We start from the raw sequence: 20,403 nt of genomic DNA on the forward strand, positions 1-20,403 counted from the left end.
TGTGGGTGGAGGGTGGAGGTGGGTGGAGTTTACGGCTACAGATACGTGGGCTGGATGAGCCTCGGGGGTCGTCGAGGCGACCTCTGCTATCGTTCCACTTTAAGAGGGAGAAGATAAGAAAGCGCCGGCGAAGTGGACAGCTTAATTAGCACCGTGGCTCGCAGACTGAGACGTGTCCGAACGGCCGAGCGCAGCGAGAGAGAGAGTGAGAGTCAGCGATTCAAACGACACACACACACACACACACACACACTGTGAGTACAGTGAGTACAGTGCGTATCGGGTGGATGGCTACGCTACACCTAGTGTTGGGTTTGATCCAACATTCAACAACGATGCAAAAACGTTCATATTCGGTCGTTTTACGGATGGCTTTATCCTAAAGGGACAGAGAACAATCAACGTGACTTTGGTTGGGAAGCCTCCCGGTCAGTTGGGCTTGAAACAATTGAAAAGTCGTGAGTTAATGTACGCACTTGTTGTATGTGGTACTCATTAATAATAGTTAGCAGTGTGTAGCATCCTATCCTAGCTATGCTTGTTGTCTACGGGGAATGGGTTAACCTAGTGATCGTTAGTGCTTGGCACTTGGTTCTATGAACATCCTTACTGTACCGACAGAGATATAATGTTTTTTCTCCTTCTTCTGACAAATGCACTCATTGTAAAGCTCTTTGGATAAAAGCGTCTGCTAAACGCCCTGAATGTTAATCGAAATGTAAAAGAAAACCCACATGAAATGCTTGACAGTAATGCGTTTGGTCTTGCGTTTTTGTTTTGCTTCTTGCCCATCATTGTCAAGAAGATGACACTAAAAAGGGAAGGTGCGACGCTAGCAGCGAGCGCGTCCCCCTCGACGTCGTTAGCCGAGCGCGCCCTTGAGCGTCGGAGTGATCAGGGAGAAAGCATTTCTACCACCAAAAGGGTTTTGATCTGCTGAGTGAGACGCAGGTGACGCCCGGTGCACTCGGCCCGACCGTAATACACTTAAGTATTCATAATTCAAGGACAAGACGGAGAAAATAAATAAATAATGTCAGCGATGCCAAACCAATACTGTCATCCACTCCCGTATTCATTTGTTGCCCGTGTGTGTACGTTGTTAAGCTAATAGCGGCCCGAGTGGATACCCTGCGTGTGTGACTTTATCTTTGATAGCGGACACCGAGCTTAGAGTCAACTGTCGGACATTTCGATTCTTACCGCCGTTACAGAGTAAATGTCAAGCAGAATAAAGGGAAAATAAAATAAAAAAAAGAAATATCAATTAGTATTTCCCCAAACTAAAGCTACTGCCGCGCGACAACAAGCACAGCGAGAAACTTCTCCGGCTGATTTGACTCAATAATTGTACTCTTGGGTCACCGCTGATTAGCAATTAAAAAAAGGACAGTTGACCTTAAAATGGCGGGGATGCCTTTTCGATTCTGGCACCGGTGATCCAGTCAGGAATTGTTTTGTTGTTGTTGTTGCTGCTGCTGCTGCTACTGTTTCTCAAAGTACTTCTGGAGGTCAATACTGTTGCTAGGAGACAAAGTTAAATTCTCCCGAAAAAAAAATGAAAACTCAAGGTTTCTGAAAGGAACGACTTTATTCAGAAATGTTTGAGACCTCAAAAGAGTCCATAGAAAGCGTGGGATCACAGACAAGGCAACGTCCTTTTTTTTTTGTATTCTTTTGTCTATATTTCTGCATTCTCTGTCAGAGGCATTTGTAGAAGAACTATTTCAGAGAAGTTAATGCTCACCCTGAACAAAAAGGTAAAAACCATCAGGCGAGAAAAATCTTTGAATTGCCGCACATAACTTGCGAACATCTTCTGACAAGTTCAAGGTGAATTCTTCACAGCAACTCACTCTGCCCATTCGGGTAGCAACGCAGTACGAATGAAGACTTGATGACACGTCTCTTCAGGGTGAAGGGAGGGGGGGGGGGGGCAATGGTGGGGCAGGATTAACAAGATGAGGTAGATTAATCAATCGCCGCACCCGGATTGAATTAGTTCCACCGGAGAGCAAGCTGTACAAAGTGTTGACACCCCTTCCCTGCTAATTCAACCTCCCCAATCACTTTTCCTTCACCTCCACTGCGACTGAAGACCATTATCTCTCACGCCACACACACCACACTCTTCGGCAAGCCGATATTTCACTCCGTGAGTGCTGACAGTTTGACTTGTGGCAGGGCCTGTATCAGAACACACTCTCGCCGAAGGATGGAGCGGGCACTGTAGTTAAGTGTTAGTGGGGTTGAGTTGTACTCAGAAAAAAAACCAACAAACCAAGATGTCATAAGGCTTGGGGAGGGATTGGGAGACTGCTCCGCGACTCCCACCTTATTCCAGCCTTCTGCCTTTCGGTTTCCCGCTGAATTCGTTCCTGGCCAATTACGGCTTGCGTCAATTTCGGAGCGGCATCCAGCAGAGATCCCAGCATGACCGGCTGGCGGTTTCTGCCGGTCTCTCGCCTACACATCTGATACCGTTCACCTTGCCCACACATTTCTGGAGAATAATGTGAGTGAGTGTGTTTGTGTGTGTGTGTGTTCATGCTTGTGTCTATGTGTGTTTGTGTGTGTGTGTGTGTTTATGTGTGTACATGTGTGTGTATGTGTTTTCGTGCGTATATGTGTGCTTGTGTGTACGTTGTTTCGTGTGGGTGAATTTGTGCGTATGTGTGCATATTTGTGTCCGTGAGCAAATGTGTGTTTGTGTGTATCCGTTTTTTGGTGTGCGTTTGTTCTCGTGTGTTAGTATGTCCACATGTGTACGTGTTTGTGTCTGTGTTCACGTCTATGTGTGTGTTTGCTCATGTTCTCTGTGTAGGAGTGAAAGCTTTAGAATCAATCCAGTAAGACTGAACAAAGTCGGCGAGCCGGAGTGTGACCACCCAGACGCTCGCTCCGAAACGCCGCCGTGGGCGCCACCAACATCCATCGAATAAAGTTATTTTCAGAGCTAAAAACTAAAAACCCTGTTTCAATTGAAATGACACACATTGTTGTTAAGATCATCCGTTACACTTTCTGGACGCCTCCTCGACCAGATGCAACCTTCAACCTTCAACCGTGAACGGCCCAATGCTTCCCGATGTGTTCGGGCGATGTCTGGACCTTGTGTTGGCCTGGTCGTTCCTGACTCAACGCGTCGCCGTGTCTATCGTCTAATGTCTGCGTGCCCCGAATCGGAAATCCCGTAATTCATATCTTCTTTAATTTCGTAAGTGCCGTCTCATTTTGACAGAGAGGAGAACAGGAAGAAGATGCATGTTGATTGAGGTTTGGAAAATAGGCGAACAGCACCGCAAAGATGATTGAGAAGGCGTTCGGAGAAGGAAGTGGGTGGCGGGAGATGAGGAGTGGGCAGATGGACCAGGGTTTCTGGATCAATAATTGATATTGAACAACAGTGAGCCAAGCGCGCTGGCATCTCTACTTCACGCTCCTGTAAACATAACAGGAAATAGCCAAGTATATCCACCAGGCGGAGCTTCGCTCTGCACGAACCGGCTGAACTCCATGTGAAGCTAACTGGACGGACCACAGACAGACGTACACACAGACGCACACCCACACACTTTCAGTTGAGGAGACAATGAGCAATAGGTCCAGGAGCGACGAGCAGCCCTGGAGAGCTCATTAAAAAAAGCACGGTGAAGACATTAAGACAGAGTTCCTGGTCGGGAAGGGACACAACCCCGAATAGATGCATCTGCGTTTTGCATAACTGTATAGGGGGAGATTCAGGGTAAACTCTGGCAACACGGGCTGTTCAGGAACACAGCTGAGGAACGCTAAGGCTGGCTCACCTTCCCTTGGCCTTAGGAGGTCCAAACGGGCCTGCAACAAGGCATGAGAACCGTTTCCCCCCACCCCTTCGCCGGGGGCCAGAAACCATTACACTCCCAAACAAAATTACACCAAGTCTCTGAAGAGAAATGCTCCTATAACAAAAAAAAGCAACTACCTCTGCAATCTAACACAGACGTGAAAGAGAGTTAACGGGAAAGCGAAAGAAAAGACCATAAAAAAAGACAAAGACTGACGATTGGGAAAGAGACACAACAGAAAGAAAAGAAAGAAAAAGAGATTGGAGCGAGTTTATTGGTGACTGAGAAGTACATCTCCCAGTAAAGCAAGGCACTCCCTTTAAAACCCGAAAAATCATTGCGATCGCGTCCGCACGAGAGTGAGAGGAGATAGCTGCTGCCGACTGCACAAGAGCCCACGCATTTGACATTCATAGACAACCTCAACGGCAGCTCCCTCTGCCACTGTTGAGTGGAAATCCGTGTGGGGGGGGGGGGGGGGGGGGGGGAGGGGCATGGTGTGATGGCGAGCTGTGCTGTAAGCCTCTTCTTTAAAAGGGATGCTAGTGTGGCCGAGCCATCGATTCACCTTCATATCTCTTTGTTCACCGCACAGTGACAGACAGCCGAGCCACCTGACGGGGTGCGAGCAGATAACAGACGGCGACAGATAAACGTCTGGTGGATTGCTTAGCCAAAGCAGAGGAAGACGAACAAGCAGCATTTTAGATCTGATTTTTTCCGAAATCAATGTTTTTTAGAATGCATCCGATTTTCTCTCTCGATTGCGGTCTTCTGAGGACAGAGCCTGTGAAGAGGGAGTGAGAACGTGAGTGAGTGAGTGAGTGAGAAAGTACATGACCGAGTGAGCGAGTGAGTGAGTGAGTGAGTGAGTGAGTGAGTGAGTGAGTGAGTGAGTGAGTGAGTGAGTGATTATGTGAGTACGTGAGGGAGTCATTATTTGAGTACATGAATGAGTGAGTCATTACGCGAGCACGCGAGTGAGCGATCTTATTCCAGTTGAGCGGATACATCCCGTGGCGACATAACGACCAGAAGTTGAACACACTTTCACATCCTTCCCTCCCCCTTCCTGCCGTGATTAAACACTGTTACGTTAAGGTGGGGGGGGGTCCGTTTAGTGTAGCTCTCAAGGCTGATTACGCTAACGTCTGGGGACAAGCCACCCGGTTCGGAGGACGCCAAATGAAGAGCGGGTGACTGGAGCGCTCCACGGCCGACGTCTAACGAAGACGGAGCGGCAGAACCCCGCAGCCCGTCGCAGAGCGCCAGGGGGGGGGGGGCGACCGGAGAGGGGGGGGGGGGGGGGGGCATAAATCACAGACCAGGAGCCCCGCCAGCCTCGTCTTATCTTTACACCGCACGCCGCTGATTTAACCTCGTCCCTTATGGGCCACCGTCTCCGACTGCCGCCAAGTTACCGCCGCCCCCTTCAGCTGAGACACACACACACACACACACACACACACACACACACACACACACACACACACACACACACACACACACACACACACACACACACACACACACACACACACACACACACACACAGCTTCGTTATCTTCTCCTCTCGACCGGGCGGGGGAACTCAGGGAACTGCGGGCGCCATGGGCGTAAAAGCTACGACGGTCTCGGCAGTTGGGCCGCAGCGGGCCCGGGAGGTGCAGACGACGGCGACTCCCGATTGGCTGTTCCGTTAACGGTCTTCCGAAGAGGGGCCCTGTTTCCCGGGGTCCTGAAGTCGGCCAACGATCCGTCATTATTACGAGTCGTCGCTCCCTCCGAGCCTCTTTCGGACCGTCGGTATCGGAGCGATAGGGTAGAATCCTCTAAACTCACGCGTGGGAGACGGTGCAATTGCTTTTTTTTAACCGACTGTGGGAGAGAATGCCGGGAGAATTGACGACCGGCAGGGGTAGGGAGTCTCTCTCGCTCACAGATAAAACTAGGAATTTCCGCAACGGCCTTTAGCACTGTTCTGCTAGGGGCGCGGACGTAGCGTTGGCCTCGGAAGACCCTCCGAGCTGTTAGCGAGCGACTACCCCTTGGAAAGTCCGCAGGAAACCCCGTTCAGAACCAAACCCCCCCCCCCCCGATCGATTTCTCTGCTTGCGTTGGCGCGTTTAACCGTGTTTATTTCTGTTAGTTCTGTGAGCGTCGAGTCTTCCGGTTCTCCGATACAAACCGAGAACGTACCCCCTCCCCCACCGCCGTAAAGTCGGGTATTTCGACTTGTCCTCATAATAAACTTGGCTCTGTCCTCACTGTTACCCCCCCCCCCCCCCGAAGGAGCAGTGGGTCCGAGCCGGGAGCGCGACACACGATAGCTTCAGAGCGGGGGGGGGAGGGGGGGGAAGTTTCCCTCCTCGTGGAAGACGTCTCTTAAGCCCTTCTCAGAGAAAGCCGGGCGACACAACGATAGAGTCCAAGCCCGCAGCCCCAATGTGCAGAATAAATCTCTGTGACCGCCATTACTCCTCCCGGCCCCCGCGAGCGGGCGGGGAGACGACCCCCCCGCTGAGACGGAGAACACCAGCGGAGAACACAAAGGAACGAGCGACGACGTTTTCTATAACAATGTCGTTTTGCTTTTATGTTGTTTACATAAGAAAATACCAATAAAAAGCATTTTCACACTGCAGAGGCGTTTGCCTTATTGCCGTTTCTCCAAAGAAACATCACACACACACACACACACACACACACACACACACACACACACACACACACACACACACACACACACACACACACACACACACACACACACACACACACACACACACACACACACACACACCTTGAACGCATTGTCAAAACATTGTCATTTTCGATGCTTTCCAGTGGAAATGTCGAAAAACAAACCACAAAACAGGGAACTATGCCAGTGTCTTCCTTTAACCGTACAAAGCAAACATAACCTCCAAAAGTTGAGGAGCTGTATGAGGAAAGGGATCATCAAAGCTGATCCCTGCTCCCTCAAGTTGGACCGGAACCTTCTGTGTTTGCGTTGTTCTGCTTTTTGTGTTTAGCGCTCGCTCGACGTCCATGTTTTAATGTTTTCCCTGTGTGACTGGACAGAGGTCAGCCAGGCTGGAGTAGAATTCCAGACGTGAGTGGGTGAGTGAGTGAGTGAGTGGGTGAGTGAGTGAATATGTGAGTGAGTGACTGAATGTGTGCACACACACACACACTCACACACCAGCCCATGTGTCGCCCGTGTCCCGCTGTTTGCTAGAGCGCTGACCTTTGAACTTGTGGAAGACGGCCCAGAGTTCGGCGATGTCCGTGGCGAAGGTGATGTCGGTGTCGAGCACGATGACCCGCTGGAGGTCAGAGGGCAGCGTCTTGGTGAGCACCAGCTTCATCAGCCCGTAGATCCCGGAGTAGTGTTTGTTGGGGATCCACGATACCTCCGACTGAAAGAGAGGGGGGGGGGGGGGGGCGCACAGGTGACCTTTAACCTTCAGGCAGAAACACGCTCAACTATTTAATCAGAATTCTCACACACAGAGGGGGGGGGGGGGGGGGGGGGGGGGGAAGAGAGAGAGAGAGAGAGAGAGAGAGAGAGAGAGAGAGAGAGAGAGAGAGAGAGAGAGAGAGAGAGAGAGAGAGAGAGATTGGAAACTGATGGTGAGAGTGGGTGAGAGCGAGAGAGATCCTAAGATGTAGTAGAGGGTTTTAAATTGATAGTTCCGTTATCATCAGCCAAGTGTCACTCTGGTGTACGAAGGGAAGCAGAAGTCCGTGATCATAACAAAATGTCTTTGACCACTTTCGGGGCGGTTTGATAATTAAACTTATCGCACCGTGAAATCCTGCTCCACGCCGCAGAAGACATTCAGACAGAGTTTTTTTTCCTTTTTTAAATCTCCTAATAAAACCACCACTATCCGTGATACCCAGCAACCAGCCCAAAAGCAGCCATCGCCACGGTTACACCCCCCCCCCCCCCCCCGCCAAACAATCTCACGATCGCCACGCTTTCCGTTGCGGCGGGATTGTGAAAAAACGTGAGCCGAGGAAGATAAAAATAGACACGGCCTCCACTCGCTGAGCTCACGTCTTCCCGCTCCCACTGATCATTGATTAACACGTGGCCGATCGGAGGCAGATAGGCCTCGCTCCGGCGGTCTGTGACCGGGTTTGAGTCCTGTCAGGATGGCGTTTATCGTCCAGACGCCGCCAGATGTGTGGCAACCGGGAAACGCCAGCGAATGCGGAGCACGTCCTGTTAACGGTATGCGAGTCAACGCGTAGGAAAGGAAAGGAAGTCGCGTCTCTTCGGGAGTGTAGAATGTTGGTGTATTTTAGTGTCTCTCTTTTGTTCACATTTCTAGTCTAGGAACAGGCCAGGGCCTCTCACACTGATACAAGGTGTTATCCCCAACATTCTGCCATTGTTATGTCTCAACAAGGTTGAGACCAACCTGGTCCTCCGGGACATAGCCAGGGCCAGATACCTTATCAAGGCTGAGAGTGCGTCTGTTTACGTGTTGTTCATGTATCCGCTTTTTGTATGATACTCGCCCCAACCCTTTGGTTCGACGAGAAGAGGGTTCGACAGCCAAGGAACAAGTCATCAAACGGCTCCTCAGTGGGTCCACTATAGATTATTCAACCCAAGTCTGTATCTCGCTGTATTACATCCTGGAATAAACCATCTATTCAACCCTCTGATCCAGCCTGTCAAGTTGCTTTGATTTCGACTTCAAGAATTACTACCACGACGAAAAATACACAACGCAGAGTCTGTCCGAACAGTTTAGAAATAAGCTGAAATCTAACAGGAGTCATGGTGGGCTACCATCATGATTCCTTCTATAGCTTTAATACAGACACAGGGGGGACCCCACACCTCTCTGCCCAGAGCAGTCAGGGTGAGGCGTCTCGCTCAGGGACACCTCAACACTAGGAGGAGCCGGGGATCGAAACAGCAACCTTCTGATTACCAGTCAACCCACTCAACCTCCTGAGATACTGCCCCCTTAAACGGGTGTGATTGTTTTAATGCTTTTTGCAGCTCTGTACACAAATTGGCATAATAATAGTAATAATAAACAGGCACTTTGCACAAAATTGTTTCAGGCGGAATTGTACATTATTTAAGATTTAAAAGGGAAAATCGACTCGAATTATGTCGAGCGGTAACGTCGCCAGTAAATCTAGACGTTACAGCTCGGCACTTAAACGCCGCCGTAGATAAAAACTTCTCTCTGCAACATAACGAATAAATAAACCTCACACACTGTTTGGGACGTGGGTCGGAATAGAGGACTCTACGTTGAAAGTGTCCCTCTGACCAATCAGAACCCAGTACATCTCTTCCTGTTGTCATACAGGTTACAATTCCTTGACTTATGTGTGTTAAGTATGTTTCGGGTTGAGTTGGGAGAAATTATGGTCTGGGACTAATAAAGTATCCTATTTTATGTGGGAAGTTATAAACACTTGGGGAATTGAAAAGAACTTTCATGGAAAAAATATATAACCCGATTACATATGTCGCTCTGACTACTCAGAACGCATTACGTCCCTACCTGTTGTCATAAAGGTAAGCACTCTTTATCTTATGCGTGTTTATTCGGTTTCTGTTCGGTTGGTGGGAGACCAACCGACATTCAGCACCGCTGGACTGTGTTTTAATTACAGACCAACAAAAACATGGAGGCAAGAGCTGAATTCAAAGTCCATATTTAGTAACGGATACTTTATGTGTGCCAGACAAAACGCTATCGTATCGCTAACAGTCATTGACAACCAAAACTAACATTTCCACAAACCATTGTCGTCGTCCGAAAGGAAACCTGCTGACCTAGCCAACACAAAATGAAGAAGGCAAAGGTGAAGAGAAAAAGGGGGAGAGAGCGAGGAACGGGCGGGCGAGTGTGTACCTTCAGCTCGTCTGCGTCGTAGAAGTCGACACGCACGGCCGGGACCATCCAGGTGTGGAAGAGAGACGCCAGGATCTGCTGGGCGATGGCGTCGGTGATGAAGTGAAAGTGGAGCGGGTTCCGTCTGCGACACACACACACACACACACACACACACACACACACACACACACACACACACACACACACACACACACACACACACACACACACACACACACACACACACACACACACACACACACACACACACACACACACACGGTTAGGTCTTTGATATGGAAATTCCCCATCTGTGAACGCACCTAATTTCACACTGCCTCATGGAAAGGGAATTATATCGGCCGACGCCTTTCAATGGAACTCCATCCTCCGGATTCAGGTCTGTTCCGAAGCGTTACACAGATTTAGATACGGACGGCAGGAGAAACACAAGAGCTTAAACAAACCAATTTCAAATGGCCCTTCCTCATTGCTCATTTGCATAGATAACCCGTAGACTCTCCCGAGATTGTGTACGATTCCGTATCCAGGGATAATTTAAATTACCACGGGTAAGCAGGTAGCAATTCAACATATGCTGACGAGATTGTTTAAATTGTCCGTTCTGCCCTGGATCATGTAGATAGTGTGCGTTTGTGTGTGTGTGGTCGTGTGGTCGTGTGGTCGTGTGCAAGGTCTTGTGTATGTTCACATGTTTGTGTTCATATGCGTTTGTGTGTGTGTATGTGTGTATGTTCTTGTGTGTTTGTGTGTCAATCATTTTATTTCCAACGTACAGGAACTGCGGTCTGATACAGATCGTGTATATTGGAGATTAATCATAAATACACCGAAAATCAAACACACACCCACACAGTTTTTAATGGGTCTGAAGGAACGGCCCAGACTGCAGTTGGATCAACGTCTGTCACCGTGCAGGGGGTTAGGGTAGAGCGCTAGGCGCCCGGTGTGGTCGGGTGGCCGGTGGGGTTTATGTAAATTCATAGCGCGGCGTTGGGATGCATGAAGCTGGGGGGTGCAAGATAGTCCGGTTAGCGAGTTTAAACCCCCAAACCTCCGTTGAGCTAACCACTTGTCTAACCCCCACCTGCTCAACCACGCAACAGAAAATGCTTTGGATAAAAACCCCAGAAAAGTGAATACACTGTAAACCAAAACCGATCAGAAACGTTGATTATTGATGATCAGATCGGTTTTCAGAAAGGTCTCGTTCCGATCGCAGCGTCCCCCCTCCCGGTACGAGCTCGGCTCCGGAGCAGAGGTTCACGTCTCCAAACAGCCGGTCGGGGGGGAATGCACTGCAACCGCCCGTCTCCGGGGGGTGGGCGGGATGCCCTTCCCCATTCTCCGACGTATCCATCTTTTGAATGTTTCCCCCCACAGAGGAGCAGGACTAACACGATTGGACCGCCGCCTCCCCTCGCCATCTGGGGAACTTTTGGGGACATGGGTGCATTCCTAATCCCCCCCCCCACCCCCCCCCAAACCCCAGACGGCTACAGACTCGACCCGACGGAGCGGGACTGATGCAGGGTCCGGCGGGCCCTGCTCACAGGAACCCCCTGGAGACCCCGCCGCTGGCCCGGGGCCCCCGGGAACAGCGACAAGGAAGGAGAGGGGTGAGGAGCGAATGTCATTACTCTGATGGAAGAGCATAAGTCACTCTGAGAGGGAGTGTATGTGTGGAGGGTGGGGGGGAGGGAGGCGGAGGGGGGAGGGAGGGGGGTCCCCTTGCATGGCCAAGAGATGAACTGGCGGCCGGCGGTTTGATTTACAGCGCGGGCGTAGATCTACACCACCTCGGGGGTCGGAGCTAATGATTTGAAGTGGCTGGGTGCAAAAAAAAAAAGAAAAAGTCCAGAAGAGGACTTTGCACTCGCGCACACATACACACACACACACACACACACACACACACACACAGACAGGCACGCACTCGGAAAAGCACACACACACACAAACATACGCTGAGACACACACAGATAGGCTCAGACAAACACGCGCACATACGCTCAGACCCACACACACACACACACACACACACAGTATATCAAAAACGCGCACGCTCCGCATTGTCGATCAGTCGGCGCTGTTAAGGGAATTCACAGCATATTCGATATCTCATCAGGAATCTATCATGGGCATTCTGCTTGTTCCATCACCCCCCCACCCCCCCCCTCAAAGTAATAAGAAGAGAGGGAAAGAAAAACACTGGCTGTGTTATCGGGACAGTCGACGCACACAGTTTGGTGTCCTCGCGTGGCTCTATCAACTGCATCTTATGATACGACGATACTCAGAACATTCTGATGTATACGATGGTATATAAATAAATAGATACACAGAAAGCCCTCATAGGAGGTCGTCTGCAAACTCGTTCCTGGCAACGAAAAAATATACAAAAAAGCATGGTGGTTGAATGTGCCAGGGGACCTGAACGCGGCGGGAGGGTAGCGGGTGACCCGAGCTACTTAGGAACAGTCCCTCTGGTTTAGGAGGGAAAGTAGTGTGTAATCATTGTGTTAGTACTCATGGACTCCACTCCGGCTCAGAAGGAAATCTTGTTGAGCTCCTTCCGAGACACCTTCAGAAAGGTGTTACAATTCCATTTTTTAAGCTGGAGATGATTCATCGTTTGCGGTTCATTTAGAGTGCAACGACAAAGCCGAACACACACACACACACACACACACACACACACACACACACACACACACACACACACACACACACACACACACACACACACACACACACACACACACACACACACACACACACACACACACACACACACACCTTGCCGGTACAGAATGTCCTTCACGTTAAATCAAATGCAATATTTGCCCACCACACTCTGAATATCTCTCACTGGGGCTCCTTTTGTCCAGCGAATATCACACTATTTTAGAAGGGTGTGAAATATGGTTGAATGGTGAGAGAAGGCTCGAAAATGGTATAAAAAAATAGAAAAATGAACCCTCAGGGACATAGAACCAAGCCAACAATATTTTATTTTGGACTATTTTTTACTATAGAAAATCCAACATCTCCAAAGTCCCAAAATGGCGGAAGTTAGTCCCTCATTGGTCAGTCCATGCCTTCTTTGCCTCGTCTTCCTTTGAGATTCTTTGTGTGTGGCATGTCGTCCTTTCTATTATTGATATTGAATATTTTCCTTAGAGGGTGTAGGGTTAGGCAGTTGGGTAAAAAGCCTTTAAAAAGGTCCTATAATATACCACCAGGTGTGAGTGTGATTAGCCGTTACAAGCCGTTTCGAAAATCACCCTCTTCTGACATCACAAGTGGGCGTGTCCACCTAGATGTATGACGGATAGATGAGCAACGCTGGCTACAGTCCACTGGGTAGACTGGGAGACTGATCTATCCAGCACACATCTAGGTTGACACGCCCATCTGTGATGTCAGAAGAGGCAGACGTTCAAAACGGCTTGTACCACCTGGTGGTATAATATGGGACCTTTAAAGTCTATAAAGTCTGTCTGAGACCGACTAGGACGAACGGCAGTGCGAATAAAACACACTCGAGTCTGACGTTCTGCAATTCATGAAAAAAGTCCCACCTATCCGCGTTCCTCCGTGATCCAACAAAAAAGAAAAGAGCCTACGATTGATTTTCCGGGGAAAAACATTTGACTTAATGACTTCTGGATGCAAACGTATAAACGCTCGCCCCCGAATCGCACCAGAGACGGCAGGGGCTTCAGCCCGGCTCCGCAGCGAGTCGGAGAGCAGGAATAATCAGTCCACTCGTGATTAATTCACCCGCGAGACCGCCGCTAATTAAAAGTAGTGCTTGGAGTCGTTTGGGCGGAGGCTGCGCACCGTTCGCAAAGATTTTTTTTTAAATAATAAATAAAACCCTATCTGATTATTAATCACTTGTTGGGGGCCCCCACAAGCTCTGTAGAGAACGGGGGGGGGGGGGGGGGGGGTATGGGTACGACGCGTCATTCATTATTAATGCTGAGAGCAATGCCGTGGTGCACATCATCAGACTCCACTTTAGGCCCTTCACATCTTGTTTTGCGACGGCCCAGGCGTAGAGTCGACATATTGAGCTTGTCTTTTTAGCTTAGCGCCTCGTTTCCCTTATGGGGTGGGGCTCCTGGGGGCCGAAGCAACGCGTGCGGAGGGTTTCAGCTACGGCGGGTGGGCAGTGGGGGGGTTGGCCCTATCCATTTACCTTGCATAGGGGCTGGCTAATAGGAGCCTGATGTATCCCTATACATTTCGGGGCGCCTTGACTTAATGTAAACGGACTTGGGCGGATAGCGCGATACTCTGCAGTTTCTGCAGCCTTAGGTGAAAGCGTCTCTGAAATGATGATGAAGCATTAAGGAGAAAGACCCACGCCATCGTTAAATAGCGGCACGGAAACCCTGCAACGCAAACTTTCCTTTCCTTCGCCCGTCCCCTTGTTGAATATGTATATATATATTTATATATATATATGTATATAGGCACTTGCACTTAAAAATAGAACTAGCATTGTGTAGCGTCTTATCCTAGCTATCTCCGTTGAACTCAGGGAAGTTCAACGTCCTCACTGTACCGACAGCGATATATTGTCGTTTCTCTTTCTTCTGACAAATGTACTTATTGTGAGTCGCTTTGGATAATAGCGTCCTCTAGACGCCCTCAATGCAAAAATGTAAAATGTAAACAAGTCTCTAAATGAGTGGGGAGATTCCGACGGAGAAGTGTGCTGCTACGGTCTTAAAACTCTCGGTCCAGCCGGCCACACTTTGAAACGCAGGATAGAAATAGTGAGGGGAAGGATGTCTGCCGTCGCCGCGGTGACGAGCAGTGGTGGTTCTGCCCCCGGGGCAGGTCCTCGCATCCAGAGTTCACAGAGGTTGCGTTGCTAGGCAACTGAGTGGAGGCGGGCCAGGCTTTAGAAAGGCTGAGGGTTTTTGGATGATTGTTAAAGGCGGGAGATTGGGGCGGACGTGCGGTTCACTGTGTGTGTGTGTGTGTGTGTGTAGACATGTGTGTGTGTGTGTGTGTGTGTGTGTGTAGACATGTGTGTGTGTGTGTGTGTGTGTGTGTGTGTGTGTGTGTGTGTGTGTGTGTGTGTGTGTGTGTGTGTGTGTGTGTGTAGACGTGTGTGTGTGTGTGTGTGTATCTTTGTGTATGTGTGTGTTTATCTGTATGTGTTTCTGTGTATGTGCATGTGTATGTGTATGCGTGTGTACTTGTGTGTGTACACGTGTGTTTCTGTATGAGGTGTGTGTCTGTGTGTGTCTGTGTGTGTGTGTGTGTGTGTGTGTGTGTGTGTGTGTGTGTGTTTATGTGCATGTGTGTTTGTGTGTGTTTCTGTATGTCTGTATGTGTATGCGTGTGTGTACGTGTGTACTTGTGTGTGTATGTGTGTACGCGTGTAGGTGTGTGTGTACGTGTGTATCGGTGTGTGCGTGTTTGTGCGTGTGCGCTAGGGAACGTGTGCATGTAGGTGCATGCGTGGGTGGGTTAAAGTATCAAGCAGAGGTCAGAGGGTTCGTCCTACCTGTGGAACAGCACAGACTTCACCAGGGTCACCACGTCACGGCTGGCATTGTAGCCCGCGCACACGATGGCCACGTGGATGGTCTGCACACAATGGGAAAGTACACACATTTAGAAGATATACCGTTTTTCGTTTTCGACCAGAAGAAGACTTGACAATAGGGCTGTTGCCCTCGCACAACAAAACAGAGTAAAGAACGAAAAGGGGTGAAGTGAATTTGAGGGTAAAGTTCAACTTCCATTTTATTTTTTCTTTAACTTCTTGAACTGGAATTGTAAACCATGGATAACTTGTCTGGAAAGTTTCCACAACCTCATTCACCCGGAATGCTGAGAAGCACCCAGCGAAAAACAACCCAAAAATAACAAAAGAAACGAGGATACAAACTTCCCCTCTCCCTCCTGCCGCTAGCAAACTCGTTAGCATTTGAGCTAATTTATTTTCGCTGGAGGTGTGAAGCGCATTTGAAGTCGGGCAGATGGATTTAGCTAGCTCCTGTTGTGACTCAGTACGGATACCGTCTGAATGTTAAAGCGGGAAACGTGGAATTCATCTAAATAACAAAAACGCCACCCCCCCCCCCCCCCCCCCGCACGGAACATGAACCACACAAGCAAGGACCTGTTACGGCCTCAGCAAAGGCTAATTCATAAGGCCAAAAATAGGGGTTGAGTCCATGGTTTATTAAACAACAACCCTTATTTTACCTAACAAACCTAGCTGAGGTTGTGAGGTCCGTCAAACCGAGCATTAGAGTGAGAGACACTGAACCAGCCACGCAACGGGGCGTCGGAGTCAGTGGATCTCCCAGTCAAGAGTAAACGGAGACATAAAGCTGAGGGACTCCGGACCCCCTACCCTTCACAATATGATACAGAGAACTAAAGGTATGAATAAGGCCACAATCAGAGACCCAACATGTCAACATTGCCCCCCCACCTCCATGAGTCATTCCAATCCTCCATACGTCAACGATACGAAGCCCTCTAGCTTTCGCTAACACTGTGCTAACGCTAACGCCGCCGCGGTCGCTCACCTCGCACTTGTCCACCGGCGGCTGCTGGGCGCAGTCCGAGCCGTTAGCCGCCGCCGCCGCGCCGCCCTTCCCGTCGCTGTCGCCCGTGCCCTCCTCCGAGTGGCTCCGGCTCTGGTTGCCGCGGTGACGGGCGCCGCCGCCGCGCAGGGCCTGCGGGCTCCGCGGCGGCGGCTTGCTGAGCTCGCGGCGCAGCGCGCGGTTCTCCTCCTCCACCTCCCGCACCCGCAGCTCCAGAGCCTGGCGCTCACCGGGCCCCCCCGCGGGGGGGGAGGGCGGCTGGGACTCCAGGGGCGAGAGAGGCAGGGGCTTCACTGCAGAGAGAGAGAGAGACAGAGACAGAGACAGAGAGACAGAGACAGAGACAGAGAGACAGAGAGACAGAGAGACAGAGACAGAGACAGAGACAGAGAGACGGAGACGGAGACGGAGAAAGAGAGACAGAGACAGAGAGAGACGGAGACAGAGAGAGACAGAGGAGAGAGAGAGAGAGAGAGAGAGAGAGAGAGAGAGAGAGAGAGAGAGAGAGAGAGACAGAGACAGAGAGAGAGAGAGACAGAGACTTTGGTTAGAAAACATTGAAGACATTTAAAGGTGTTGTAGGTACAATTTCAGAGCGATTATATGCATTTCATTGTTATTTTTTTTATTTTTTTGTATTTTTATGCTTTTACTAGAGTGAGATAGAGAGGCAGGTATGGGAGGTTGAGGGGAGCACATTTGCAGATTAACGGGGGCGGGATTCAAACCCGGGTGGCTGCGTTCAGGACTGAGCCTACATGGTACGCGCTCTACCCGGTGAGCCGCCCCTGCATGTGCACAATTGTTGGAATCGCCATAGCCAGTCATTATTTATTAGTGCGTAGCATGCTATACATTTATCGGTTCTGGTTGATTGCGCTGGCCCCCGTTTGAAGCTATAAAGATTAAAGACCGCTCCCGCGATCATTTCTGACTAATCAGGGAGCCTGATTGGCTCAGGGAACCCGTCACAGACACACCTCATCGGCCGAGACGCGTAGGGAGGGAGGGAGGGAGGGAGGGAGGGAGGGAGGGAGGGAGGGTGCAGACAGCTCATTTGTTTGTTTATTCTCTGAATTTTTTACTTTCCTGCTCGCCTGCTTCACAACTCTCAAATCTTACATTAAACAGCCTCAATGCAGCCCTTAAAGCCGTATACACCTTTAGCCCCCCTCTACTCCTCCTGATGAACCTGTTGAGTCACTGAAGCCGCTATATAACCAGACCATTAACTGTTGAGAAGATGAATCAGCATGAACCAGAAGCGCCCGCAAGACTTTGAACACGGGCAGCAAGAAGCAGGTGTAAGACTGGCGTTGAAACTTGGTGATGACTTGCCAAGAAGGCAGGCTCACATCACCATGCGAGTGTGGTTCCCACCACTAATAAGACACGGCAAGACCTGTTTATACAGAGAATCCATGAACGCACCATAAACCAATATTTCCAAAACAAAACCGGATTTGTTTCCCTGCAATACTTCCCCTAACATTGATTTGATATTCATGATAAATTCATCTGTCCCATGCTTAAATAGAGATAGACCCTGCCTCGAACCAATTCAGACCAAGGACATTCGCCACGATTCACTGGATGTCTAAAACAGCGTGTTGTGTTGGTGTGCGCGAGTGTTTGAGTGCGTGCCTGCGTGTGTTCATATTTGTGGGGTATCTGAAGGCGGCCTTGAGCCAAATAGGAGCATCATAGTCTTGTTATTTATGAGACCGACATCAAGCGACGAGTATTTGCACCGTGGCAGAAATACCAACGATTGGTACCTCTGTGCTCCTCCTCTCCATCACAGAGCCGTTCAGCCCTCCTGAAGGTGATTTCTGAAAACATCAGTCCTGCCTATGCCTGTGGAACGAGGACGATGGCGTAGCGGGCGTGCCGTTGTCTGCAGCGGTCGCAAAGCTTGAAGGCTGTCAGGCAGCGACGGCATGGAGCTGAAAAGAACTCGAACAACAAAGCCATGTGTGGAAGGAGACTGAGTGGGTTGATGGCGAAGGTGCGAGGGCGGAGCTGGAAATCATCTTTGGCCTCGTGAGGTCTCGGTGTTAGAGGTGGGCACTTCTCTGGCCATGGGGGGGATTCCAGAAGAACAATTTAACTCTGACCACTCGTGCCGTTGTTATTCGTTCGAAGGCCTTGCCGATAAAGACGGATGTGAGGTCCTGGGTTGGGGGCTGCTGATGGGGGAAAAGCTGCTCAACTCTTTGTAGCTCTCGCTTGGAAGATTTTCTTTTTCTTGTAAATCTTGGGTGTTTTGAACATTGTTGTAGTCGAGCTGTTTCAAATCAAAGGCAACTACTACTTTGGGTAATGGCACCTTTCGGTTTTCCAGTCTTCAGGTCTTCATTTATTTATTTATTTTACCAAAATGACTTTAATTTGATGAAGAAAGGAACACCTTTTTATGCATGTCCAACGCCACGCAGCCGAGAATACAAGATTCGCAGGGAGCTAAATTAAACATTTACTTTAGCCCGGCAAAGGACTAAGATTAGGGTTTGATGGAATCGCCAAATGAAGCATATCACAACAGGGGGGTATTGGAGACGATGCAATAACAGAATGAACCACAGTAAACACACACTGCGTGCTTAATGGGAAGCGCTTGCCCGTATGTGGAGAGGAGAAGCAATTCAAGCGTTTCAAATCCCCCAATATAAGACTTCTAATTCTCTCAGGCAGATAATAGTGAGCCCTTATCTCTGGGTGGGGTCCGTTTCTGTTTGTAAACATTGTCACAAATCGCGCAATATTCTAGTTCGTTCCACCACGCTTCATTGAGCAAGTGTGCGTGTGCGTTCTTGAAGAAGTGAGTCATTCTTATTGACATTAATGCATGAGAACAGTACAGTTCACTCATAGGTCAATGCTGGGGTAATAAGTATCAACTTAACTGTTGTTTCGATGTGTTGGCAAACTTTAAATCGCTGTTGTAAATCATTTATATTTTCATGGTTGTAGCCAGTTATTTAATGTACTTATATTTGTTTGCATTTCTGTTACCTTTAGAGACCGTATCACATGCTTGATCCTGTATGCCCTGAACTGGAGAAGACCTCCAGTCCATATCTGCCTCTGTCTGCTCCTTACAAGAGTCCCGCTGTGGATCGAGCGATCCACCTCGTACCAGAAAGCCTCCCTCATACATGCCTTCAGCTCTCAATACAAGCCTCGGAGATTTCACGAGGGGGAGAGATATAGACATGAATCTTTTTCTTTCCTCCAAGTTGTTCAAGGAAAGGACAAAAAAAGTATTTCGAGCAGAGAGCATTGAGGGCATTAGACCGAACCACCCCCCCCACCCCCGTTCCGTCTCCAGGGATCAGGACGGAGACCCTTCATTATGTGGATCTGAGGTCATTTTCCGTCGGCCGCAACGGTGCCCGAAAAAAAAAAAAAAGAATGTAATAATGAAATCTCCGTCCATTTATCCATCCATCTATATAATGGCACCCTCCGCGTGTGATTTAATAGCAGCGCTGGGTCACCATGCTTCTTACCAGCGGCACCATGTAAACGTTTGAATTAGGGCTGTCACGATGCGGACATTAGTTGACATCCTTGGTTCTTTGCAGTTTCTGACCGGGTTGAAACATGTCTTATAGGAATAATGATTCAAAAACCCAACTACAATATCTATGAGTGAGTGCTCCGTGGACGACGTTCCTGGTTTTCGGAGCCGCCTTTTGTTCCGAGTCTGTTGTGGCGGAACTTTGACGTTGAGCCACGGAGCCCCGTGTCAGGGCGCAACATGTCGGAAACTTGCGTTTCAGGGCTCGCTACGTTTAATATGGCGGTGGGCGGAGCATGGCGCTGCGATGTGTGTCATGGGTTTTGAGCGGAAAGTAAAAGTGCGGTTGGATGGCGAGAACACACGTTGGCTGCTATTCAACAAACAAAACACACAAGCACACTACTACTAGGCAAAGAGATGTTTCGTGAAGAAATGAGCAGTCTTTGAGGCACTGCTTGTAAAAAAACATTAAAAAAAAATGTATTTCAAGGGAGTTCATCTTTTCAAATTAACGTACAGAGATGGATGATAACTGACAAGGGACGTGGCAATACTGTGATAAAGCG

At 49.4% G+C, this 20,403-nt stretch overlaps 1 protein-coding gene across 1 annotated transcript in view; it reads right to left on the minus strand.

Annotated features, from left to right (window-relative positions):
• Nucleotides 1-20,403, minus strand: part of large1 (LARGE xylosyl- and glucuronyltransferase 1) — a 55,522-nt gene that overhangs the window by 25,881 nt on the left and 9,238 nt on the right. The window contains exons 2-5 of the mRNA XM_056589604.1: nucleotides 16,294-16,604; nucleotides 15,258-15,340; nucleotides 9,725-9,848; nucleotides 7,078-7,249 (exon numbers count right to left, since the gene is read on the minus strand). Coding sequence (XP_056445579.1) covers nucleotides 7,078-7,249; nucleotides 9,725-9,848; nucleotides 15,258-15,340; nucleotides 16,294-16,604 — 690 coding nt within the window. The remainder of the gene's footprint in view (nucleotides 1-7,077; nucleotides 7,250-9,724; nucleotides 9,849-15,257; nucleotides 15,341-16,293; nucleotides 16,605-20,403) is intronic.

The sequence above is a fragment of the Gadus chalcogrammus genome, chromosome 4 (assembly GCF_026213295.1).
Source record: "Gadus chalcogrammus isolate NIFS_2021 chromosome 4, NIFS_Gcha_1.0, whole genome shotgun sequence".
In the NCBI taxonomy this organism is placed as follows: domain Eukaryota; kingdom Metazoa; phylum Chordata; class Actinopteri; order Gadiformes; family Gadidae; genus Gadus; species Gadus chalcogrammus.